Genomic DNA, 23032 nt, shown 5'->3' on the forward strand with positions numbered 1-23032 from the left:
CTTTGACTAGATGGACCTTTGTTGGCAAATTGATGTCTCTGCTCTTTAATATGCTTTCTAGGTTTGTCATAGCTTTTCTTCCAAGGAAACCTGGTGCATAGTACAACTTTGTATATTTTTTTTCCTTGTTGTTACTTGTTGTATTTAAAATCTTCATAAGGTATTCTAAATGAGTATTATCCTTATTTTACAGACTAGGTAACTGAATCACAGGGAGAATAAGCAGCTAGCCCAGAGTTGCAGAGGTTTTATGTAATGGATCATAGACTCATATCCAGTTCTTATGGCTCTAAAACCAATGCACTTACAAGTCAGAGGTCCGAGTCTTCCAGGTGTGAGTAGGTAGAGGTAGGTTTGACCTGTAGGGGTTGACAGTGGGAAAGAGAGAAATTCTGACCTGGCATTTACTTGCCTTTGCCCTAGGCCACAACACTGTCAGATGTGCATTATGTAGTATAAAGATCAGGATCATAGAGACTTGGCAGTTAAGCAGAACTTCTCTCTGATTGACAGGTGAACACAGGACACATCCTCAGGGTCCTGTTCACATCATATCCATGTGAAGGATTCTCACTTGAATTACAATCTGTGCAGCCGTGGGCGGCAGCCCTGAATTCAGGAGCATATGTACCCCAGATCAATAGGCAAATTACTGGAGTTCCCTCTGTTTAAAAAAAAGAAAAGCACTAATGAAGAATATACTCTGATGCCATCACAGAGGCCCTGACTTATCCTGTGATTCTTAATCACGGGGAACACATCTTTCTCCACTAGCTGGACTATCATATCCCTCATTTTTGTTACCCTTGGTTGGCAGTACGCATTAAGGAGCTGCATAAAATGTATTGCTTTCCAAATTCATGCCTTAGTTGTGCGGCCTTTGCCTACTGTCATAGTTAAATACATATCTTATTAAAGCAGTTCTCTTTAATTTCATTGATTCTAATAGAAGGCTTTCATAAAACAAGAGTAGTTTTTTAATGTTTCCATATGTTACTGTCAGAAGACTGTGACATTCTAGAAAGTGTTGCATTGAAAACATCAGCTAACCTCCTAACTAAAATATATCATGAGTGCTTTAAATATTATGAATGCTGTTAAAGGCATCAAGCATACTGAAATGCAATATTTTTCATGGAGCAATACTACAGTAGCTGTCTAGACAATATCTACTTTATTGAATCTGTTCTGTTTGCTGACTTCAGGAAAGATCGCTGTATTCAATTTTTCTTGGTATAGTTATCATGTTTCTATATTAACATGCATCACAGGTAAGATATCTTGGTGGTATATAAAAATATTTAGAGTCATTTATATTCAATATTATCTAGTTTTAACCATTTGTGGATTTCAATTAAAATTAATTGTTTCTGGGTTGGTAATGTCCCTTTATTGAGCAGTAAAGAAACAGGCTGTATTTAGCTAGTTCCTGATAGGTTTATAATGGAGAAAATTTAAATTGTTGTTATAATAAATGTACCTGAATTAAAAGGGTTTTCTTAGAGAAAATCAAAATTTAAAGTAGTAATTTTTAAAAAGTTTAAGTGAAGTTATGCTGCATTTAATGTGCCAGTTGTGTTGGAAGTAGCCAACACCAAGAAAAAGAGTATTTGCTAAAAACTGGAAAGTTGGTTCTGTTTGACATAAGAAGACTCTAAAGAAAACTGTCATGAACTTGAAGTTTGTGATTAAACATATTTCATTGTCTGATAGGTGAAAAATTCTGGGAAAAGACATAAAAAGTGTGACTTTCAGTAGGATATCCACTGAAATATGCATAGATATAAGAAAAATGCCCAAGTCTCTATTCTTGAATACCCTTTCTGCCCTAGACATAACATTTCTACTTGCTGTATTCATTATATTGTTCACTATCTATTGTGGGTTGAGTTTTGTTCTCTCAGAAAAGCTACACTGAAGTCTTAACCCAGTACTTCAAAATGTGCCCTTAGTTTGGAATAGAGTCACTGGAAATGTAAATAATTAAGATGAGGTTCTGATGGCTCAGATGGTGAAGAATCTGTCTGCAGTGTCGGAGACCTGGGTTCAATCCCTGGATTGGGAAGATCCCCTGGAGAAGGGAATGGCAACCCACTCCAGTATTCTTGCCTGGAGAGTTCCATGGGCAAACACTGCAGTCCATCGGGTTGCAGAGTCGGACATGACTGAGTGACTAACACTTTCACACTTCACATGCTGGAATAGAGTGGGTTCCTGATCCAATGTGACTGATGTCTTTATAAGAAGACATCCTTGTGAAGACAGACACACAGGAAGAAGGCATATGACTATGAAGGCAGAGATTGGAGTGATGTATCTACCTCCTACCTGATTATGTAATCATTAAACAAGAAATGATTTTGGTTAGAACAAGAACATAGCAATCTCTGTGTTTGAAAAGTAGAGCTTATAGACAAATGGGGTCAGTGGTAAAGAACTTGCCTGTCAATGCAGGAGACATGAGTTGCGGGTTCAATCCCTGGGTTGGGAAGATCCACTGGAGGAGAAAACAGTAATCAGACAAGCATTCTTGCCTGGAGAATCCCATGGACAGAGGAGCCTGGTGGTACAATCCGTAGGATCACTAAGAGTTAGACGTGACTGAGGTGACTTAGCATACACTCAAGCGTAGAATATATACTTAGGGAAGAAAGTGGAAGAAAGTGAAAGTGAAGTCGCTCAGTCTTGTCTGACTCTTTGTGACCCCATGGACTGTAGCCCACCAGGCTCCTCCGTCCATGGAATTCTCTAGGCAAGAGTACTGGAGTGGGTTGCCATTTCCTTCTCCAGGGGATCTTCCCAAGCTGGGAATCGAACCCAGGTCTCCCACATTGCAGGCAGACACTTCACTGTCTGAGCCACCATAGAAGCCCAATGGTAGCCTAATGTTTCATGTTGGTTAAATGCAAGAGAGGGCTTATTTACGAATGGAAACATCATCCACAGCTTTGATGGAGTGCATTTCTCCCACCAGCTTCACGATTTCTGGCACCTTTAATAAACAGGTCCAAAGGATAATATAACCCATTAAATAAGTTGTCCCATTTATTCTAACAGTAATATATTTACATTTATCCCATTTTCACTTTATTTTACCCTCTGCATCAGCACATTTGCCCTAATTGCATTCTAATTTGTATACACATTTGTGCTTTAAAAATTTAGACCGATAAAACCTTTTTCAAGAACTCTCTAAGTACTAAAGTGTATGTGTGTGTGTGGGGGCTGTCTAATAGACTAATGGATCCTTATGTCACCTAGTATCATGTGTAATGCATTTCTGTAGCACAAAATTGCACTGTTGTTCTTTATTTATTCTCAAATTCAGATATAACTTATAAAGAAAACAAGTAGTATAAATTCATGCTTGCTTTCTTCAGAGAAACATAGGCAAATGCATATTCAGAGGTTGACTGATAGTGATGTTTCCATGGCAACAAGCAGACTATCATAATATTTATATCATCTATTATGCTTTAGTTTATTTTAGGGTTCGGTGTTTAGGGTACGATGACAAAATAACATACACCCTTATTTTCTTAAATAACTTGCTTTTTTCTGTGTTAAAAGTTTTTGAAGACATGAAAATTAAGAAGTCATTATTACACATGTAGATTTTTTTTAATTAATTAATTTTTTATTGGAGGATAATTGCTTTACAGAATTTTGCTGTTTTCTGTCAAACCTCAACATGAATCATGTGTAGATTTTGATTATTCCCTATTTTAAATTATATACATTTGTTTGTTTATATATAAGTTTTGAAATTGATGTGCACAACACAGTAAGTCTGACCAGTATGAAAATTAGGGAGAAATACATGCATAACTTTAGATTTCACAATGATATTTTGAGGGAGATTTTTTTATAGCTATTTTGCTTTGCAAGCTTTAACTTAATCATTCAGGAGATGCACAGCAGAACAACAGACGTCAGCTGTGCGCGAGGTAATGATCTAAGGTATTCTCAATCTTGCAGCAACATAGAGGAATTAGTTTACATGTGTTGTTAATATAGGGGCATGGAGAATGAGATCTTTTATTGTTTCCTGTGATAACATTAATTTATATACTTGACCCATAATATATCCAAAACACTGTTCTGTAAGCCTACTATTAAAATTAAGCAGAAGAAAGGCTTTAGTTTTGTGCAGTTTACTTTCTACCCAGGATTGAGGGATGGATGGACAGTAAATGAAGAAACAGTAAGTACATTCTACAATATTGTATAATGACTTCGAAGAAACAGAAAGTACATAAGCTCAAGAGATTGATGACAAATGGGCATATTTACAGCTAAATATGTTGCTATCATTTACACTTTGAAATCTGTTTCATTGATCATCGCCTTTGATCATTGTATCAAACCCCAAGGGATTCCCGGGTGGGTGTTATCCCTCCTTGTTTTGAGAGAGAAAACCAAGGCACTGCATGGTTAAAAAGTGAGTTGGCAAGGTCCCAAAGGGCGACCACATCTTCTTCAATGCCTTGTTGGCACATAGTAACATTTGTTGAAGAATTGAATGAATGATTGAAAGAATGAACATACCTTACAGGACTTGTGAATTATCCATTTCAGTTTTCTTTAGTAGAATTTCTAAAGCCTGAAAAGGAATCCGAAGCTTAAACTTTAATTTGGATGTGATATTCCTCCTTTTTTCTCCAAGTTAGAAATCAGAGGATATGTCATCTGTCTGGCCCTGATACTTAATTACCAGTGTGACTTTGGGTAAAATCTAACCTCTCTTGGACTTGACTTGCTCTTGTAGAACTTGGGAATAATGATATATGCATTGCCTGTCTCATGTATTGTTTTTGAGAATCATGCGATAAAATGTGTCAACCTCAAGAGGTTGGTGCACATGCAAGTAATTTTGATTCTTTAGAAAGCAGTCTTCATTTAATTTAAATTAAGTAAGTATTTTTTTCAGACACTGCCTAACTAACCTTTGATGTCTCTCTCTCTTTCTCACTTTGATGTAAATTGACAGTATGACGTGTTCATACAATTAAAGAAAAATAAACCTAATTAGCTTCTTTCTGTGTAAAAAAAGGTGATCTTTAAATGCCAGACCACAGGAGTTCTTATCACCTATGAGCCTTGCTATTAGTCTGCAAATGTGCTGCTGAGTGAATCATTAAAAAAAATAAGCTATTTATAAATAAGGGTAAGGATTCAGTATTTGATATTTTTTTCTTATAATGTTGGAGGGTTATTGCATTATGCTAATTTATTTTTATTTTTCTTTATTCCTGTAACAGATTGTTCTTCAGTCACTATTTTTATTTTTCTTTATTCCTAAAATGGATAGAAATAAGCATATCATGTAACACTATATCTTCATTGCTAAAATCACATGTGTCTTAATGGCAACTGTTCCATGAAATGTATAAACAGTCTCAGTGACTCAGCCAATTTAGCAAATAACAGGAGCTTTTTAAAAATTCACTTCATGTGTTGAATTTCAATAAATACTACTTAGCAACTACTCTACTAATTGCATGGAGAAAACAGTAGAAATTTATTATGTTCCTGGAGAGAGAGACATGCCTGTTAAAAGCAAGAGAATAAGTATAGACAAATTGGAATATTGTTAAAATCTTCAAGGAGAAAGGAAGCTTTTAGCTGGGCTTGAATGATGCAGGTCTGGGCTGGTGAGTATGTAGGATTTATCCTTGTTTGGGCGGGGGGGGGGAAGCAGCTCGGTAATACTTACTGAGCACCTAATAAGTTCCAAGAATTTTGTATTTGTTTTCTCATATACTCCTCTCAGCAGGTTTCTAACACAGATCATATTATCTGCATTTTTGAGAAGAATCTGCTTATCAAAGAGTCTGAGAAAACTGTCTAAAACCACAAAACTTATTTTAGTAGCAGAGACTCTAATGGAAATCTAACTTAGATTCTTTGCTGAAGAAATCAGTAAGCCATTTTAATCTAGACTGTTGAAAAGCTTTTTTTAAAATGTTTCAGATATTATTAAGATAACTGCATTGAAATGATGTGATTTGTTCCGATTTTCAGAATATTGTCATTTTATGTGATCTTTTTATTGCCAAATTGGCAAGTAGATGTTTCTAAGTGAAAAGATCAAGCACATCTTTGTGTAACTAATCATTAGAATTCCTCTATGACACACCCAATGATGTTTTTGAAATATAACATTTTTAAAAAGTCTTGAAAATAGTTTTCTGTGTTTGGTACTATTTTGTATAAGAACACTGACTTCTGTGACCCTGTAAAAATCAAATTGCCTTTTAAAAGATGGGTCTCATGCAGATTTTCTGAATTATCTCAAACCTCTGGCATACCTGGAGATCGTAGTTTCACAGAAAAGGAAAATGATTTATAATATTGTCACATAATTTTTTTAAATGTGGTTTTAATGACAAAGCTAGCTTTTTAAAGTATACATGAAGCATAAGAAGAAAAAATTTTCAAAAGTAAGATTTATATTGCTCTTCTGTTTACATTAAACTGTTCATGTTTTAAAATATAGTATTATAGGTGAAATTAATATCCACAGTCAACTGGGAACAGTTTTTTGCTTTTCTTTTTCTTAGGTTTAATGTACTAGAAGAGTAGAACTGTCAGTATCAAAAACATCATAATTTTTCTCGTTTGATTTAAAAATCCAACATTTACTTTCCCCCAAATACATAGGGGGCATTGATATAGTAAGGACCAGTAGTTGGACTATTAGTTGAAAAACTCCTAAGTAAATTAAAATAGATAATCATTTAAAGAAAAAGTGTCTGTTTATTATAAAAATCTTATTTCTGCTTCAAATATGAATCTATATGTGTCTCTTGCTTTTTTGTTTTTAGTTTTTAATGTAGTGCCAAGCACTATTCTTTTGAAAGGTATTCATTGTATTATTTGCATAAAGCATACCTCTTATGAATCTGCTATGATTTCCAGCTATTCTTTTTCTTTGAATTTGAGTGATAATTTTAAAAATATTTCTTAAGAAACCTGGGTATGGAAATAGTCTAAAGGTTTTTATCTTGTATTTATAAACTTCTATGGTATTTTGCAACATGGATTCCATCTATTTTAGCATCAATCTTGGGGAAAGGGTGAGTTTTTTTATTGAGTTTTTCTAAAGTTAAAAATTCTCTTTATAAGCAAGAGTCCCATTTTATCATACACTTATTCCCTTAACTGTTTTAGTGTTTCATTAGTAATTTAATTTCAACAACAGCAAAGAAATGTAGCAAGGGTGATCAGTTCTGTTAACAAATATAAGCTATTCACCTGGTGGAAGCAGAAAGGCATGCTAGCAAGTAGCTACTAGGTACAAGCATTCTGTGTGCTCTTGAAAGAGGACAGTATCTATCTTAGAGGGGGTAGATCATACTGCTTGAGTGGAAGCAATTTGTGCTGGATAGGTGCACTTTGAGGTCTCTGGAAAGCAAAAAGAGCAGGTGGAGGAGGGCCTAACCAAAATCCTTAGTCTTGTGAGAGCACTAATCTAAAACACAATTACTATATAGTTCAGAATTATCTGAGAACTCTTCTGTCACAAAGGATGAGTATTTTTAACTGGACCAAGGTGATGCTATTTAAGCGCTGCCCTCAATATGCCAGCAAATTTGGAAAACTCAGCAGTGGCCACAGGACTGCAAAAGGTCAGTTTTCATTCCAATCCCAAAGAAAGGCAATGACAAAGAATGTTCAGACTATTGCACAATTGTACTCATCTCACATGCTAGTAAAGTAGTGCTCAAAATTCTCTAAGTCAGGCTTCAACACTAAGTGAACTAAAGTCACTAAATTCTAGCTGTTCAAGATGGATGTAGAAAAGGCAGAAGAGCCAGAGATCAAATTGCCAACATCCGTTATATCATAGAAACAGCAAGAGAGTTCAAGAAAAACATCTTCTGCTTTATTGGCTATGCCAAATTTGACTGTGTGGAACACAGCAAACTGTGGAAAATTCTTAAAGAAATGGGAATACCAGACCCCCTTACCTACCTCCTGAGAGATCTGTATGCAGGTCAAGAAGCAACAGTTAGAAATGGACATGGAACAACAGACTGGTTCCAAATTGGGAAAGGAGTACGTCAAGGCTGTCTTTGGTCACCCTGCCTATTTAACTTGTATGTAGAGTACATCATGTGAAATGCCAGGTTGGATGAAGGACAAGCTGAAACCAAGATTGCTGGGAGAAATATCAATAACCTCAGATATGCAGATGACACCACCCTTATGGCAGAAAGTAGAGAATAACTAAAGTGCCTCTTGATGAAAGTGAAAGAGGAGGGTGAAAAAGCTGGCTTAAAACTCATCCTTCAGAAAACTAAAATCATGACATCTGGTCTCATCACTTCATGGCAAATAGATGGGGAAAGAATGGAAACAGTGACAGACTTTTATTTTCTTGGGCTCCAAAATCACTCCAGATGGTGACTACAGCCTTGAAATTAAAAGACAGTAGCTCCTTGGAAGAAAAGCTATGACCAACCTAGATAGCATACTATAAAGCAGAGACATTACTTTGCTAACAAAGGTTCGTCTAGTCAAAGCTATAGTTTTTGCAGTAGTCATGCATGGATGTGAGAGTTGGATTATAAAGAAAGCTGAGTGCCGAAGAATTAATGCTTTTGAATTGTGGTGTTGGAGGAGATGCTTGAGCCTCTCTTGGACTGCAAGGAGATCTGACCAGTCAATTGCTGAAGCCCAACATAAGTTGAAAGGAGAAGGATGGGGAATAAGTAATATTTAAAATCAGAAATACTCTGAATGACAAAGCAGCTCTCTTGTCCCAATAGCTAGAAAACAGGTACATATTTCACACATGCATACAGATACACACACATATATTTACAAATATAAACATGTCTGTTGAATGAATGGCCGAATGTTAGAACAAGAAAATGGACTTCATCATCTCGGCAATGACAGATTGATATAAAATTTTGAGCAGGTATTAAAAACTGGAAATGTGTTTTATGAAGAAAGCTGAACTCAACTCTGTGGGCACATAGATCGATTGATGAGAAGGATGAGAAGGGCGAGACAGGTGGGGAGACCAGCCCAAAGGTTAGATAAACTTCTCACATGGTATAAAGATAAAAAGAACTGGATTTGAAATCATCGTAAGTGGCTCTATCATTTACTGTGTCACCTTTGTCAAAGTCCATAACTGCTTTGAGCCACGGCTTTTTTGGAAAATGGAAAAATATTACCTTTAAATGGAGCTTTTGTGAAAATTAATGAGCTCAATTCCACAAAATTCTGTCACACAGCCTTGTAAATCCATCCATCCATTAATCCCTTCATGTATCTATTTAGTGCGTTTTGATAGAGCATATTATGACAGTGGGGATGCTGAGAATTAAAAGACAAACATGGCATATTGGGGCCATATCCTTTGTATACCCCAGGTGAATTTGCATTCTAAAATTTTCCAATAAAATTTAAATGGTAGTAGTGAGAAATTAGAGAAAAATGGGAAGAAAGAGGATGAACTTAGCAAAACAATTAACATGATAAAATTGAATGAGTCAAACAAATGTAGGAATCACAAGTGGCAAATTACATGGGAGTCTTAGTAACAATACAGTACAGAAGTTGTAGAGTTTTGTAGCAGCCACTGTAAGGATAGGAAAATGAAATGTTGACTCTATGATGGCATTTAGATTTCCAAAATGTATCCAGAGGCAAGCAGAAAATGCATATTTTGAATCAAAATTTTGATCAGCACAGCATTGATATAGATACAGTGGTAGAAGCATCAAGAGTTCTGAGAGAATGTGAGGAAAAATGATAGTTATCGCTTTTGAACATTTCTATGTTACACAGTGTTTTAAGTAAATGGTATAGCATATCTTATTTCTTCCTCATGACAATAGCAGAGATAATTTCTATTATTATCCTCAATTTACAGATGATGAAACTGTGGATCAACAAGTGAAGGAATCTACCGTAGGTCAGGCAGTTTCAGGAAAGGGATTTGTGGCTGGGTTTGTCTGACTCTTGAGGATACAGCCTTGAGTTTAATCCAAGTTAAAAAGTGGAAGGAAACAAAGAGGTGGTCAGTGGGAAAGGGAACTTATTTAAGAAAAGTGGAGCTTGAGAGTTATTGGAATATGTATTTTGCTTTTGTATGCATGATCTTTGCATGTTTGAACTCATAGATGATGAAAGAGACTGAACTACAGATAGTTGTAAAAGCAGAGAGGGAGAGGACATATGTATACCTGTGGCTAATTGATGTTGTGTTCCCAACACAATATTGTAGAGCACTTGTCCTTCAACTGAAAAAAAGAAAACGCAAAAAAAAAAAACCAAAAAAACACAAAGCAATATGACTGCACCAGCAATTTCCATATACTTTGATGGACAGGATGCCGCAAGAAAAAGCCCTGTGATTTCTGCTCTGGCACCTGCTTTCAGGATCTAGAAGATTGAGAGCTATTGCCTTGGGTATCTCATCAAGTTTTCTGATTGTGAACATTAAAATAATTATGAACATCTTAGATTGTTATTGGATAATTTAAAATATATAAGCGCTGGAATACTGGGCGGTGGGGGGTGGGGGGAGAGACTCAAAAGGAATAAGGGAGTCTTGAATTCTAGAATTCTTTTTATTTTTCTGAGTTTGCAGGCCTGTGATGCTGGAGTTCCCTCTCAAAAAGCCCTGTGAGTTTCAGAGGGCAGGTGTTGTTCACAGTTTACAAATTAAAAACTGGGAGGCATAGACTAATCCCAAAGATAGGAAATGCCAAAGAATGTTCAGACTACAACAAAATTGCACTCATCTAACACACTTGCAAAGTAATGCTCAAAATCATCCAGACCAGGCTTCAATAGTACAGGAACTGAGAATTCCCAGTTGATCAAGCTGGATTTAGTAAAGGCAGAGGAACCAGAGATCAAATTGCCAGTATCCGTTGGATCATAGAAAAAGCAAGAGAATTCCAGAAAAAAAGTTTGCCTGTGCTTCAATGACTATGCTAAAGCTTTTGTCTGTGTGGATCACAACAAACTTTCAAAAATTCTTAAAGAAATGGGAATACCAGACCACTGTACCCACCTCCTGCAAAACCAATATGCATGTCAAGAAGCAACAGTTAGAACTGGAGATGGAACAACATACTGGTTCCAGATTGGGAAAAAAGTATGTAAAGGCTATATATTGTCTGTCATCCTGCTTATTTAATTTATATGAAGCACAAGCTGGAATCAAGATTGCCAGGAGAATTATCAGTAACTTCAGATATGCAGATGACACCACCCTTATGGCAGAAAGCAGAGAAGAACTAAAGAGCCTCTTGATGAAATTAAAAGAGGAGAGTGAAAAAGCTGGCTTAAAACACAACATTCAAAAAATGAAGATTGTGGCATCTGATCCCATCACTTAATGGCAAATAGGTGGGGAGACAGTGGAAACAGTGAGTGGAAACAGTGACAGATTTTATTTTCTTGGGCTCCAAAATCACTGCATATGGTGACTGCAGCTATGAAATTAAAAGACAGTAGCTCCTTGGAAGAAAAGCTATGACCAACCTAGAGAGCATACTAAAAAGCAGATACATTACTTTGACAACAAAGGTCTGTCTAGTCAAAGCTGTAATTTTTCCAGTAGTCATGTACGGATGTCAGATTTGGACCATAAAGAAAGCTGAGCCCTGAAGAATGGATGCTTTCAAACTGTGGTGTTGGAGAAGACTCTTGAGAGTCCCTTGGACTGCAAGGAGATCAAACCAATCAATCCTAAAGGAAATCAACCCTGAATATTCATTAGAAGGACTGATGCTGATGCTGAAGACCAATACTTTGGCCACCTGATGCAAAGAGCCAACTCTTGGAAAAGACACTGATATTGGGAAAGATCGAAGGCAGGAGAAGAGGACAACAGAGGATGAGATGGTTGGGTGCATAATCGACTCAACGGACATGAGTTTGAGCAAGCTCTGGGAGATGCTGAAGGACAGGGAAGCCTGGTGTGGTGCAGTCCATTGGGGTCACAAAGTGTTGGACACAACTGAGCAACTGAACAACGACAACAAAAACAACAGACCAGTCAAGTAATAACTCGTCCAGGCTCACAGACCTGGGTTATCCTAGCGCAGAGACAGGATCCCTGGTGTGCTCAGTCTTGTGTTCTTTTCCTAAACTTCATCATAGTAAGTTTAAAAATCTGCAACCCAGGCATACAGGATTTAACTCAGGTTGGGGGACCCAGCATGGAGATTCCAAGGAAAATGACGTGATGGATGCAAAGATAATTTAACTCATTTCAAACAACTATTGATGACCCATACAGTGCCAGCAAATATGTAATAGCCTAGAGCTATCAAGATGAAGGTGACAATGCTCTAATCTTAGTGGAGCCCCTAGAATAGGAGAACAAACTAGAAAAAAAGAAAAGTATAGAAAATACTGACATAAAAGGATGGAAGTAATTTTAAGAGTTTAAAGAAGAGGGTGTGAATGAAGCTGATTTTGAAGATGAATGAAAGTACAATGTCAGTGAAGGAGTAGGAACACCATTGCATGATTGAACAAGCATGTTTATGCTTGTGGACATCCAAGTAGTTTGTGTTTCAGTGTGTGTGGCTGAGAGTTGGGGGTGCTGGAGCAATGGGGTGATGGGAGACAGAGGAAGCTGAACTGTGGATTACCTGTGTGGAAAGGTCTTGTAACATGTTTTTAGGTGCTTAGAGTTCAGCAGTTGTGCCAATATCCCAAGTGTGTTTAGAAAACAAAAAAAGTTCCTGAAGATGTTAAGATGTTATGAAGTGCTTCTCTGTTTCCTAAGTAGATTTGAAATATTTAATCTGCTAAGAAACTTACAATATGAACCTACTTTAAAACCTCTAAAAAGGCAGGGCTTTAAGTATGAAATCTGTTTGCAGTAGACATTTTGGTACCCCCAAAATGTATTACATCCACTCTGCCCACCTCTGATTAATGTGCAGTGTGGGTAAGACAGATATTTCCATGAAAGTTCACAGGGAGAACTCTGATGCCTGTAGGGGAAGTATTGCTCCTATGGAAAACCTTTCACTATTAAGGTTGAAAACCTACATTCAAATACTCCAGACTCCCATCTTTCTTTTGATTAAAGATTTTTTTGGTTTTTGATGTGGACCACTTTTACACTATTTATTGAATTATGCCCCGACCAGTAACACTGAAGAAGCTGAAGTTGAACAGTTCTTTGAAGACCTACAAGACCTTTTAGAACTAACACCCAAAATAGATATCCCTTTCATTATAGGAAACTGGAATGCAAAAGTAGGAAGTCAAGAAACACCTGGAGTAACAGGCAAATTTGGCCTTGGAGTACAAAATGATGCAGGGCAAAGGCTAATAGAGTTTTGCAAAGAGAACACACTGGTCATAGCAAACACCCTCTTCCAACAACACAAGAGAAGACTCTACACATGGACATCACCAGATGGTCAATACCAGAATCAGATTGATTATATTCTTTGCAGCCAAAAATAGAGAAGCTCTATACAGTCAGCAAAAACAAGACCAGGAGGTGACTGTGGTTCAGATCATGAACTCCTTACTGCCAAATTCAGACTTAAATTGAAGAAAGTAGAGAAAACCACTAGACCATTCAGGTATGACCTAAATCAAATCCCTTATGATTATACAGTGGAAGTGAGAAATAGATTTAAGGGACTAGATCAGATAGACACAGTGCCTGATGAACTATGGATGGAGGTTTGTGACATTGTACAGGAGGCCAGGATCAAGACCATCCCCAAGAAAAAAATGCAAAAAGGCAAAATGGCTGTCAGAGGAAGCCTTACAAATAGCTGTGAAAAGAAAAGAAGTGAAAAGCAAAGGAGAAAAGGAAAGATATCCCCTTCTGAATGCAGAGTTCCAAAGAATAGAAAGGAGAGATAAGAAAGCCTTCCTTGGCGATCAATGCAAAGAAATAGAGGAAAACAACAGAATGGGAAAGACTAGAGATCTCTTCAAGAATATTAGAGATACCAAGGGAACATTTCATGCAAAGATGGGCTCAATAAAGGTCAGAAATGGTATGGACCTAACAGAAGCAGAAGATATTAAGAAGAGGTGGCAAGAATACATAGAAGAACTGTACAAAAAAGATCTTCATGACCCAGATAATCACGATGGTGTGATCACTCACCTAGAGCCAGACATCCTGGAATGGGAAGTCAAGTGGGCCTTAGGAAGCATCACTACAAACAAAGCTAGTGGAGGTGATGGAATTCCAGTTGAGCTATTTCAAATCCTGAAAGATGATGCTGTGAAAGTGCTGTGCTGAATATGTCAGCAAATTTGGCAAAGTCAGTAGTGGTCACAGGACTGGAAAAGGTCAGTTTTCATTCGAATCCCAAAGAAAGGCAATGCCAAAGAACGCTCAAACTACCATACAATTGCACTCATCTCTCAGGCTAGAAAAGTAATGCTCAAAATTCTCCAAGCCAGGCTTCAGCAATATGTGAACTGTGAACTTCCAGGTGTTCAAGCTGGATTTAGAAAAGACAGAGGAACCAGAGGTCAAATTGCCAACATCTGCTAGATCACTGAAAAAGCAAGAGAGTTCCAGAATAACATCTACTTCTGCTTTATTGACTATGCCAAAGCCTTTGACTGTGTGGATCTCAATAAACTGTAGAAAATTCTGAAAGAGATGGGAATACCAGACCACCTGACCTGCCTCTTGAGAAACCTGTATGCAGGTCAGGAAGCAATAGTTAGAACTGGACATGGAACAACAGACTGGTTCCAAATTGGAAAAGGAGAATGTGAAGGCTGTATATTGTCACCCTGCTTGTTTAACTTATATGCAGAGTACATCATGAGAAATGCTGGGGTCGAGGAAGCACAAGCTGAATCAAGATTGCCGGGAGAAATATCAACAACCTCAGATATGTGGATGACACCACCCTTATAGCAGAAAGTGAGGAACTAAAGAGCATCTTGATGAAAGTGAAAGAGGAAGGTGAAAAAGTTGGTTTAAAGCTCAACATTCAGAAAACTGAGATCCTAGCATCTGGTCCCATCACTTCATTGCAAATAGATGGGGAAACAGTGGCTGACTGTATTTTTTGGGCTCCAAAATCACTACAGATGGTGATTGCAGCCTGAAATTAAAAGACGTTTACTCCTTGGAAGGAAAGTTATGTCCATCCTAGACAGAATATTAAAAACCAGAGATATTACTTTATCTACAAAGGTCCATCTAGTCAAGGCTATGGTTTTTCCAGTAGTCATGTATGGATGTGAGAGTTGGACTATAAAGAAAGCTGAGCGCCGAAGAATTGATGCTTTTGAATTGTGGTGTTGGAGAAGACTCTTGAGTGTCCCTTGGACTGCAAGGAGATCCAACCAGTCCATCCTGAAGGAGATCAGTCCTGGGTGTTCATTGGAATGACTGATGTTGAAGCTGAGACTTCAATACTTTGGCCACCTGATGTGAAGAGCTGACTCATTTGAAAAGATCCTGATGCTGGGAAAGATTGAGGGCAGGAGGAGAACGGGACAACAGAGGATGAGATGGTTGGATGGTATCACTGACTCAATGGACAAGGGTTTGGGTGAACTCTGGGAGCTGGTGATGGACAGGGAGGCCTGGCGTGCTGCAGTTCATGGGTTGCAAAGAGTTGGACCCGACTGATTGACTGAACTGAACAATATTGCCTCTGTTTCATGTTTTTTTTATTTTTATTTTTGGGGGGCTGTGAGGCATATGGAATCTTAGCTCCCCAGCCGAGAATTAAACCCATATCCCATGCATTGGAAGGGGAAGTCCTAATCATTGGACAACCAAGGACCCATCTTTCAAACTGACAGTTCTAGGAGGCATTCTGTACACTTACCAGAGGTTCATGTAGAATCAAGCCCTCATTGACTATAGTAAATCATGTACCACATAATGATTTTTTCCTGCATCCCTTTGTTACTCACCTCAGACTCTTTCTCTTACCTCCTGAGAAAATCATCCATATACACTCAGTCACTCAAGTCTTTCTGGGCTCTGCTTTCAGGGAAGAAAAATTAAGATGCTATTGACTTTGTTGAGCAAGCCATTGTTTTTACAGAAGGAAACACTTATTTTCCCAGGACATACATATTGCCTGCCATGATAGAATTTTCCCTTAGTAACTTCATTGTTGATTAAACATTTTGAGAATTTGACTAACATGTTAAGTAGGAAAGGGAACAAAAGAGGAGGAGACGCTTTAAATTTGGAGGTCGGAATATAGAGCAGGGGATAATGGTTAAGTTTACGTCTTGCTGATACTGATGATGATTGAGAGTCAGTGGGTTCTGTGTTATATGCGAATTTGGGCTGCCTTCCGGAGGCTTCAGTTTTTGTCAGGAAAAAGGAAAAGTCGTGATCATCCCCAGAACCCCTAGTTTTCTTTTTCTTTTTGTAGTAGGGCTTCCTTTACTGAGATTTTTCAGCTAATTGAAATTATACCTGTGATCATGGAAGCTGGATCATTGCATGGGATTCTTCTTTATTTATAACATCTGGTATCAGAGAGAGTCAGACAGAAACCTTCACTGAGCTGCAGTCTTGATCTTTATTGTCTTTTTGGGTGTGTTCATTGTGTTTTTTTTCCCCTAGCTTTTTTGCAAACACACATGACTTCTCTTACTGGAAGCTTTCTGATTCCTTCAAAAGCAATCTTATCGTTGACACTGTTCGGGTAATGATTTCATTTGGTAACTATAAACCATTAAACATTTCAATATTAAACATTAAAGAAATTTAAGGAATTATGTGTAGAAAGCTATTACGTTGCTAATATCTGTATTACATTTGCAATTTAACTATCACTACTAGACAGTAGTTTGCATTTTAATTGAAAAAGCAACACTTCACCTCATAGAATACAGTAGGGTTGTGTTATACAAGTAGTAAAGCTCACATGCAGTTTTCAGTGATGCTGATTTTATTAGTTTCTCGTGTTCTAATTGCAAGTGATCACAAGGTGTTTTGAGATTGAACTCTAATAAATTTTTAAACTTTAGGAACATTTAGTCAGCTGGCCACAGTTTCAGATTTATTGCTACTTGTATGTTCCATCTTAATCCTCTTAGGGGGATTTTTTTTTTAACCTTGACATCTCTTATTGTCATCTTTTTTGTATTTATGATATAGCCAACTGCACATATGTATATCCAGTTCAACATACGACCTTTTCCAGCATTTCCCATAAAACGATCTATACAGAATTCTTTGGTCAAAAATGTATAGGCCATTCTGTAGCATCCATCCCACCATAGTAGACCTTACCAGTGCAGATTTTATTTTATTTTCTGTCCCTGCCATATTGTATGTGATGTTTCTCTTTTCGCTTAACTGAACACATCTTGATGCTCAAGAAACAAGTGCTTCTTGTTGGGAAATGGTAGGCATTCTTTGGCTGATTTTAAGTCCTACAGAGGTAGATTTGTGTACTGTAGCCCTGCAGTTATACTATATGACAGTTTGCATATCCTGATTGATAGCCTGCCTGGATGAATCCACGTAGAGAAACCAGCATCAGTGATACGTAGCCAGTAGACTGAGACTCCAAACTGAGCACGTGAGTGTCAGAGGAAATCAGAGTCTCCCCTCACCCCTTGCTGTGTGCACTGCTGCCGTCTTGTGGCCTCATCTTCCTCTCTCTGGTGTGGTGAGATCAACTTGAAAGTGAAGTGTGCGAGCAGCCCTTAGGAAACCTGACCCTGTATAGAAAGTTAACATGTGTCAGGGTGGACTGTTTCATACACCAAGAATGGTCCATGTGCATATTCACAGAGCAAGCCATCAGAATAAGGAGTGTATATTTCCTGGCTCTACGTTCCTGCCTTTATTGTCAGTTTGGGAGTTACTGTTTCCAGGCTGTGATTAGACCTTGGAATGCCTTAGAGCTGCACAGCGCGTGGCCAGAAGGGCAGTCAAGGTGAGCCACTTGCCGCCTGTAGGTGGTGTGGAAGAAGGGGAAAGAAAGTAGATAATGTGGAGAGGTAGCTTTTATCTTTGGTGTGGTATCTTAGTTCCTTGACCAGGGATCGAACATACACCCCCTGCTCTGGAAGCATGGAGTCAACCACTGGACTGGCAAGGAAGTCTCTATCTTTGATTTTTATTTCAGATTTCCCCAATTGTATGTATACTTATTTTGTGTGTGTCTGTGTATTTAGTTTTATACAGTTGTATCACATGTAGTTTGTATATCCATTCATGGTTGAGAACCCACACAATGCCCTTTTATAACCACTCCCGTAGTCTGCCCCCAACTTCCCTAAACACTGGCAACCAGTAATCCATCCTCTTTCTGAAATTTACATTCAGCTTTGATCCTAGTTCTAGTTCTTTTTAGATGCTCCTTATCATGTTGGTTTCCTGAAATCTGGCTTTGGAGGCTTCAGAATAATGTCAGAGTTTGCAAGAATTAGGAGACAGGAAGAAAAATCTTAAAAGTTTCTACCAAATCATTTCTGGCATGACTTCCTATTTATTTTGACTCCTAGACAGGCCTTGTTCTAATGCAGTTCTTGTCAAGATTGAACCATGTGAAACTTTGACTTGGGTTTGGGGTTGTATATGTAATCTGTCAGGATTATTCTTCTATCTAGTCTTTGGAAAACATTTCAGTATTGCAGTTTCAACTCAGTTACATTTCAAGAGCCTTACTGTTTTAGTAATACTGCTTTTGGTTATAGATTTAAGGTGATATAATGCTATGTTATATAATTTTTGTAGGGTAAATTCTGAAAAATCCATGAATACTCTGTTTTCTCCTTTTATAGTCACACATATGATGAGTTTTGCTGATTGTTTTATTTCATGTTTATAATCTAACAATTTAATACTATTTTTAGTAACAATGAAATGAAATAATGTAGGGCTTCTTATTTCCCTTTGATGTGTTGATTTACAGTGCTTAGAATATTCATATGTGTCTACAGTTTGTAGTTTTATCAGTTTGGAGGTGGTTGTTTTGGTTTTTGCATTTTTCAAGGCAAAACTGAAATTTTTGAAGTTGTACCTTAAAATTCATGCTCTGCCTTACTTTTCATAGTCATCACATAGGCAATTTATATCAACCCTTAAAAGCTATGAAGTAAGTATATTCTTTCACAAATTGACAGTGCAATTGTTCTGATACAGAGAGTGACACCTCATGGTGTATTAACTGTGGAATGCACAGTATTTTTTTTTTTAATCAGAGTTTAAAGAAACATTTTTCTTTTCTTTCCTCATAGTGTTAAGCTTTGTTCAAAATGAAGCCCATAAATATTCTCCATGCTATAAACTGGAGAATATGAATTAGAATTTGCTATTCTGGATTGTTATTCTGGATTAATATTCTGGATTATTATTAGAAGAAATCAAATGGTTTTCAAAAATAATCACTGGTGATCAAAATAGTTTTTGCCTTAATCACTTTAGTAAGTACTTAAAAATAATTATGTGGGCAATGATGAAAACAGTTTGTATTTTTTCACTATAAATAAAAAGAAATATGTGAATTTAATTTACAGGGTTAGTGAGTATAGTTTTATTTTTATTACTGAATTTCTAGACATTTTAATAAAGAAATCAAAATCCAAATTTTCCTTCTCAAAGCAAATGCTGAAAGTTCTCCTAAGGTTCCTGAGAAGGGATTTTTAAAAAAAAAATTTCCTAAAAAAGAAAGGAATGTCTCTTGTGCGAACATTTTAAATTTATGGTCCTTTCTGAAATCCTGTTTTGTTTTGTTTTCAAATCAGATCTTGAAAATTTTAAAACCAAAATGAGAAGCACAGTGTCAGTGCGTGAAGGCCAGGGAGTCGTCCTGCTCTGCGGCCCCCCGCCACACTCTGGAGGTAACAAGCGCTATGTTTTTGCTTCTTATATTTATTAAATAAGTTTCAGGGCAAGACCCACAGCATATGTACTCTTATTGCTTCCATAAATTACCTTGAGAATCTTGATAATCCAAGCATTGTATTCTGCCAGCTGAGTTGGAATATAAGAAACTCAGTAAAACATTGTCTATCTAAAGAAGTTTACAAACATGATTTACTCATTCCAACAAAAAAGGTCTAAAGGCAGGCAAGATCAAGTTCATTTCAGTTACCTAATGGTGCTGAACAATGCTTCATCCTTACACTATTATCATTTGTTATTCAGTTTTAGACCATGACGTAAATCGGTGTCTCTGGGGTTTTTTCCTCTCTTTGCCTCTCTCTTTCTTTCTGTCTCTCCCCCCTACCTCATACACACACACTTATACATGATTATTGATATATGTTGTTGGACCACTTGATATATATGTAATATGTATTGAAAATGAAATATGTTTATATATTCACATCATTTTTATTGAGGTGTTGAAATTGCAAATTTTATGCTACATTGGTATAAATTGAAATGTTGCTGAAAATTCAGGAGCTTAATGAAATAGCTACAAGAGTGAAAATGATCTTCTGCACATATGAAAATAATTTAATAAGCCCTGCTCCCTGTTAAGAGCCTGGAGTGCTGGTTGGATTTTCCTCTGGTGCTTCTGACCAGAGGGGAAACTGAAAAGTCTTCTTCCCATGAGAGTAAAACTTATTCAAATGAAAATATGCTATACTTCATTTGTTTCATGACATCTGAGCCAGTCCTTGTGGCCCTTTGGTGATTTGGCAGTTTAAATCACAAAACCTTCAGCCCAGTAAAACAGACATTTCCCGTCTTCAGTATCTGATCATTTGAAATGTCTGAGTCAGCTGCACACTGCAAATTTGGGGCTTATCTGCCTTGCCTGCCCATGTGTTGGTGGGTATGAGTTTAAATTGGGCTCCCCAGTCTAATTCAGCAGTATATATTTTGCTGACATCATGAAGTTCCATCAGATCTTTGACTTTGAAGGGAAGCACAGATTTTCTTGATGAGCAAGAAAAGCAACTGATCCCAAACTGACTTGAAGAAAACAGGGAGTTTTACTGGCTCGTGTAACTGGGTTGATCACGTGCTCTCTATAGAGCTGTGTGGTTAGCGTGGAGATGTGCCACCCAGAACACCTCGCTGCCTCACTGTGGGCAATGGGGTGAGCCAGTGGGCTCCTGCTCTCAGCTCCTTCCCAGTCTTATGGCTGCACGAGCCACTTGCCTATGGCCTCACCCTCCCAGGGGCTGCCTGCATCTGGTGTCTGAGCAAGAGGAGGGTGTCTTGTGGTCAGGCATTTCTACCTGTTAACACTGGGCAGTCCTGGTGAGCAGTGCTCAATCCAGAGCTACCTGCCAGGATGACCATGACTTTTTTGGATGACCCCAATTTGACTTCTTTCTGATCTCAGATCCTGTTCCTGCCTCCTTGTATTCACAGGTTTTGATCATTAATCAAAATCTTTCATCCCAGACTCTAGTCTTTGCTCCGGAGAAGGCAATGGCACCCCGCTCCAGTACTCTTGCCTAGAAAATCCCATGGAGGGAGGAGCCTGGTGGGCTGCAGTCCATGGGGTCGCTACGAGTCAGACATAATTGAGCGACTTCACTTTCACTTTTCACTTTCACACATTGGAGAATAAAATGGCAGCCCACTCCAGTGTTCTTGCCTGGAGAATCCCAGGGATGGGGGAGCCTGGTGGGCTGCACTATGGGGTTGCACAGAGTCGGACATGACTGAAGTGACTTAGCAGCTGCAGCAGCAGCAGTCTTTGCTCCCTGAGAACCCAAACTACTGGAACCACTGGCTTAGCCAGTTTCATAAGCAGTTTATCTTTCTTGGTATTTTTTGGCTCTGCTTCCCTCCGTGTTGATTCTTTTGTTCTGTAGACTCCCTGTGTAGCACAGGTGGCCCCTGGCAACTCCGGGCTCTCATGGAGAGCCTCTTGGACCAGACAGCCAGTTGCTCAGTGGCTCCTGATTTTAATTGGATCAGCCTTGCTTATGAGATTTTTCCCTCCAGCAAAGGGCTGAAATCAGCTCTATCTAATGACAAGCACTGAGATAAGAAAGACATCCTTTTCAAAGGAAAGGAGTTTCATTACAAGAAAAAAAAAAGAAAAGGGAGAGGGATGTGTTAGATACACACTAACCACTAAAACAGTGTTAGAATTACAGCTAGTAAGCAAGTATCGAAATAACTAAAATTTACTCTTTAAGCTGGGCAGTCTTGTTTATGATGTATTTGGGAAATGTTGACCCGATTTATGAGCCTCCCTAGATGATCTTCTTTAAGTGCTTTTATGATGCACTTGCTGATGACAGAGGAGGGACTCTTTTAGTTGCACACAGAGTGTCTTAATAGGCTGTTGGATAAAACATTACACAAGATGAAACATTTCTATTGTCATGAAATTGGAGAACTGCCCACCAATCACAGCTCTCCTCATGTAATGACATACTGATTTCTCCCTGCCTTTGGTGACTTCATATAGTTCTCCTTTCATTTTTTAAAGCTCACAGTCTGGGATGACCATGGAAGTCTGTAGAATTGTTGGCAAAGAAGGAAAGAAATATGCCTGGATATGGTGCATTAGCTCTTAAGAACTCGGTGCATGCACGGGAGAACAAACAACAAAAGCATACTTTCCTTCATGCTAGGTTGTGCAGGAAAATGAAAGGAACCAGAGCAACAGATTTAGACACCGAAAACAGAATTGTCATTGATCTAGGTCTACCTAATGTTTTGCCTGCCAAGACACAATTTATATCCACTGCCCTGACCCCTTGGTTTGGGAGCATCTTGAAGACAGAGCCTATGTTCAAGTTTGTTCTGCACCCAAGAGCCCAGCACAAGGCTGTTTTATAACAAGCAGTCAGTAAATAATAATTAACAAATGAACATATTCATGACATGAATAGAGGATCATTTTAGATTTGGCCAGTGATAAATACTCTTTGAGAATGCACTGCAAATCCTGTTTCTAGAGGTAGACGTATTTAACAGCTGATATGCCCTGGCCACCGAGCAGACAGGTGCAGACACAGACAGATCACGGCGAGCTCTGACCACAGCAACTCTATCCACCCTGCTTCATTTTCTTGTGGACTGGGAGACTTCTAGTTCAGGGGAGGATATGAGGCAGCATAGAGCAGCTGAAGCCCTGACCGCAGGGTT

At 38.1% G+C, this 23032-nt stretch overlaps 1 protein-coding gene across 1 annotated transcript in view; it reads left to right on the top strand.

Moving 5' to 3' along the window:
• Positions 1–23032, top strand: part of CNTN3 (contactin 3) — a 392050-nt gene that overhangs the window by 196030 nt on the left and 172988 nt on the right. The window contains exon 5 of the mRNA XM_065935286.1: positions 19711–19806. Coding sequence (XP_065791358.1) covers positions 19711–19806 — 96 coding nt within the window. The remainder of the gene's footprint in view (positions 1–19710; positions 19807–23032) is intronic.

Source organism: Muntiacus reevesi, chromosome 4 (genome assembly GCF_963930625.1).
Source record: "Muntiacus reevesi chromosome 4, mMunRee1.1, whole genome shotgun sequence".
NCBI lineage: Eukaryota > Metazoa > Chordata > Mammalia > Artiodactyla > Cervidae > Muntiacus > Muntiacus reevesi.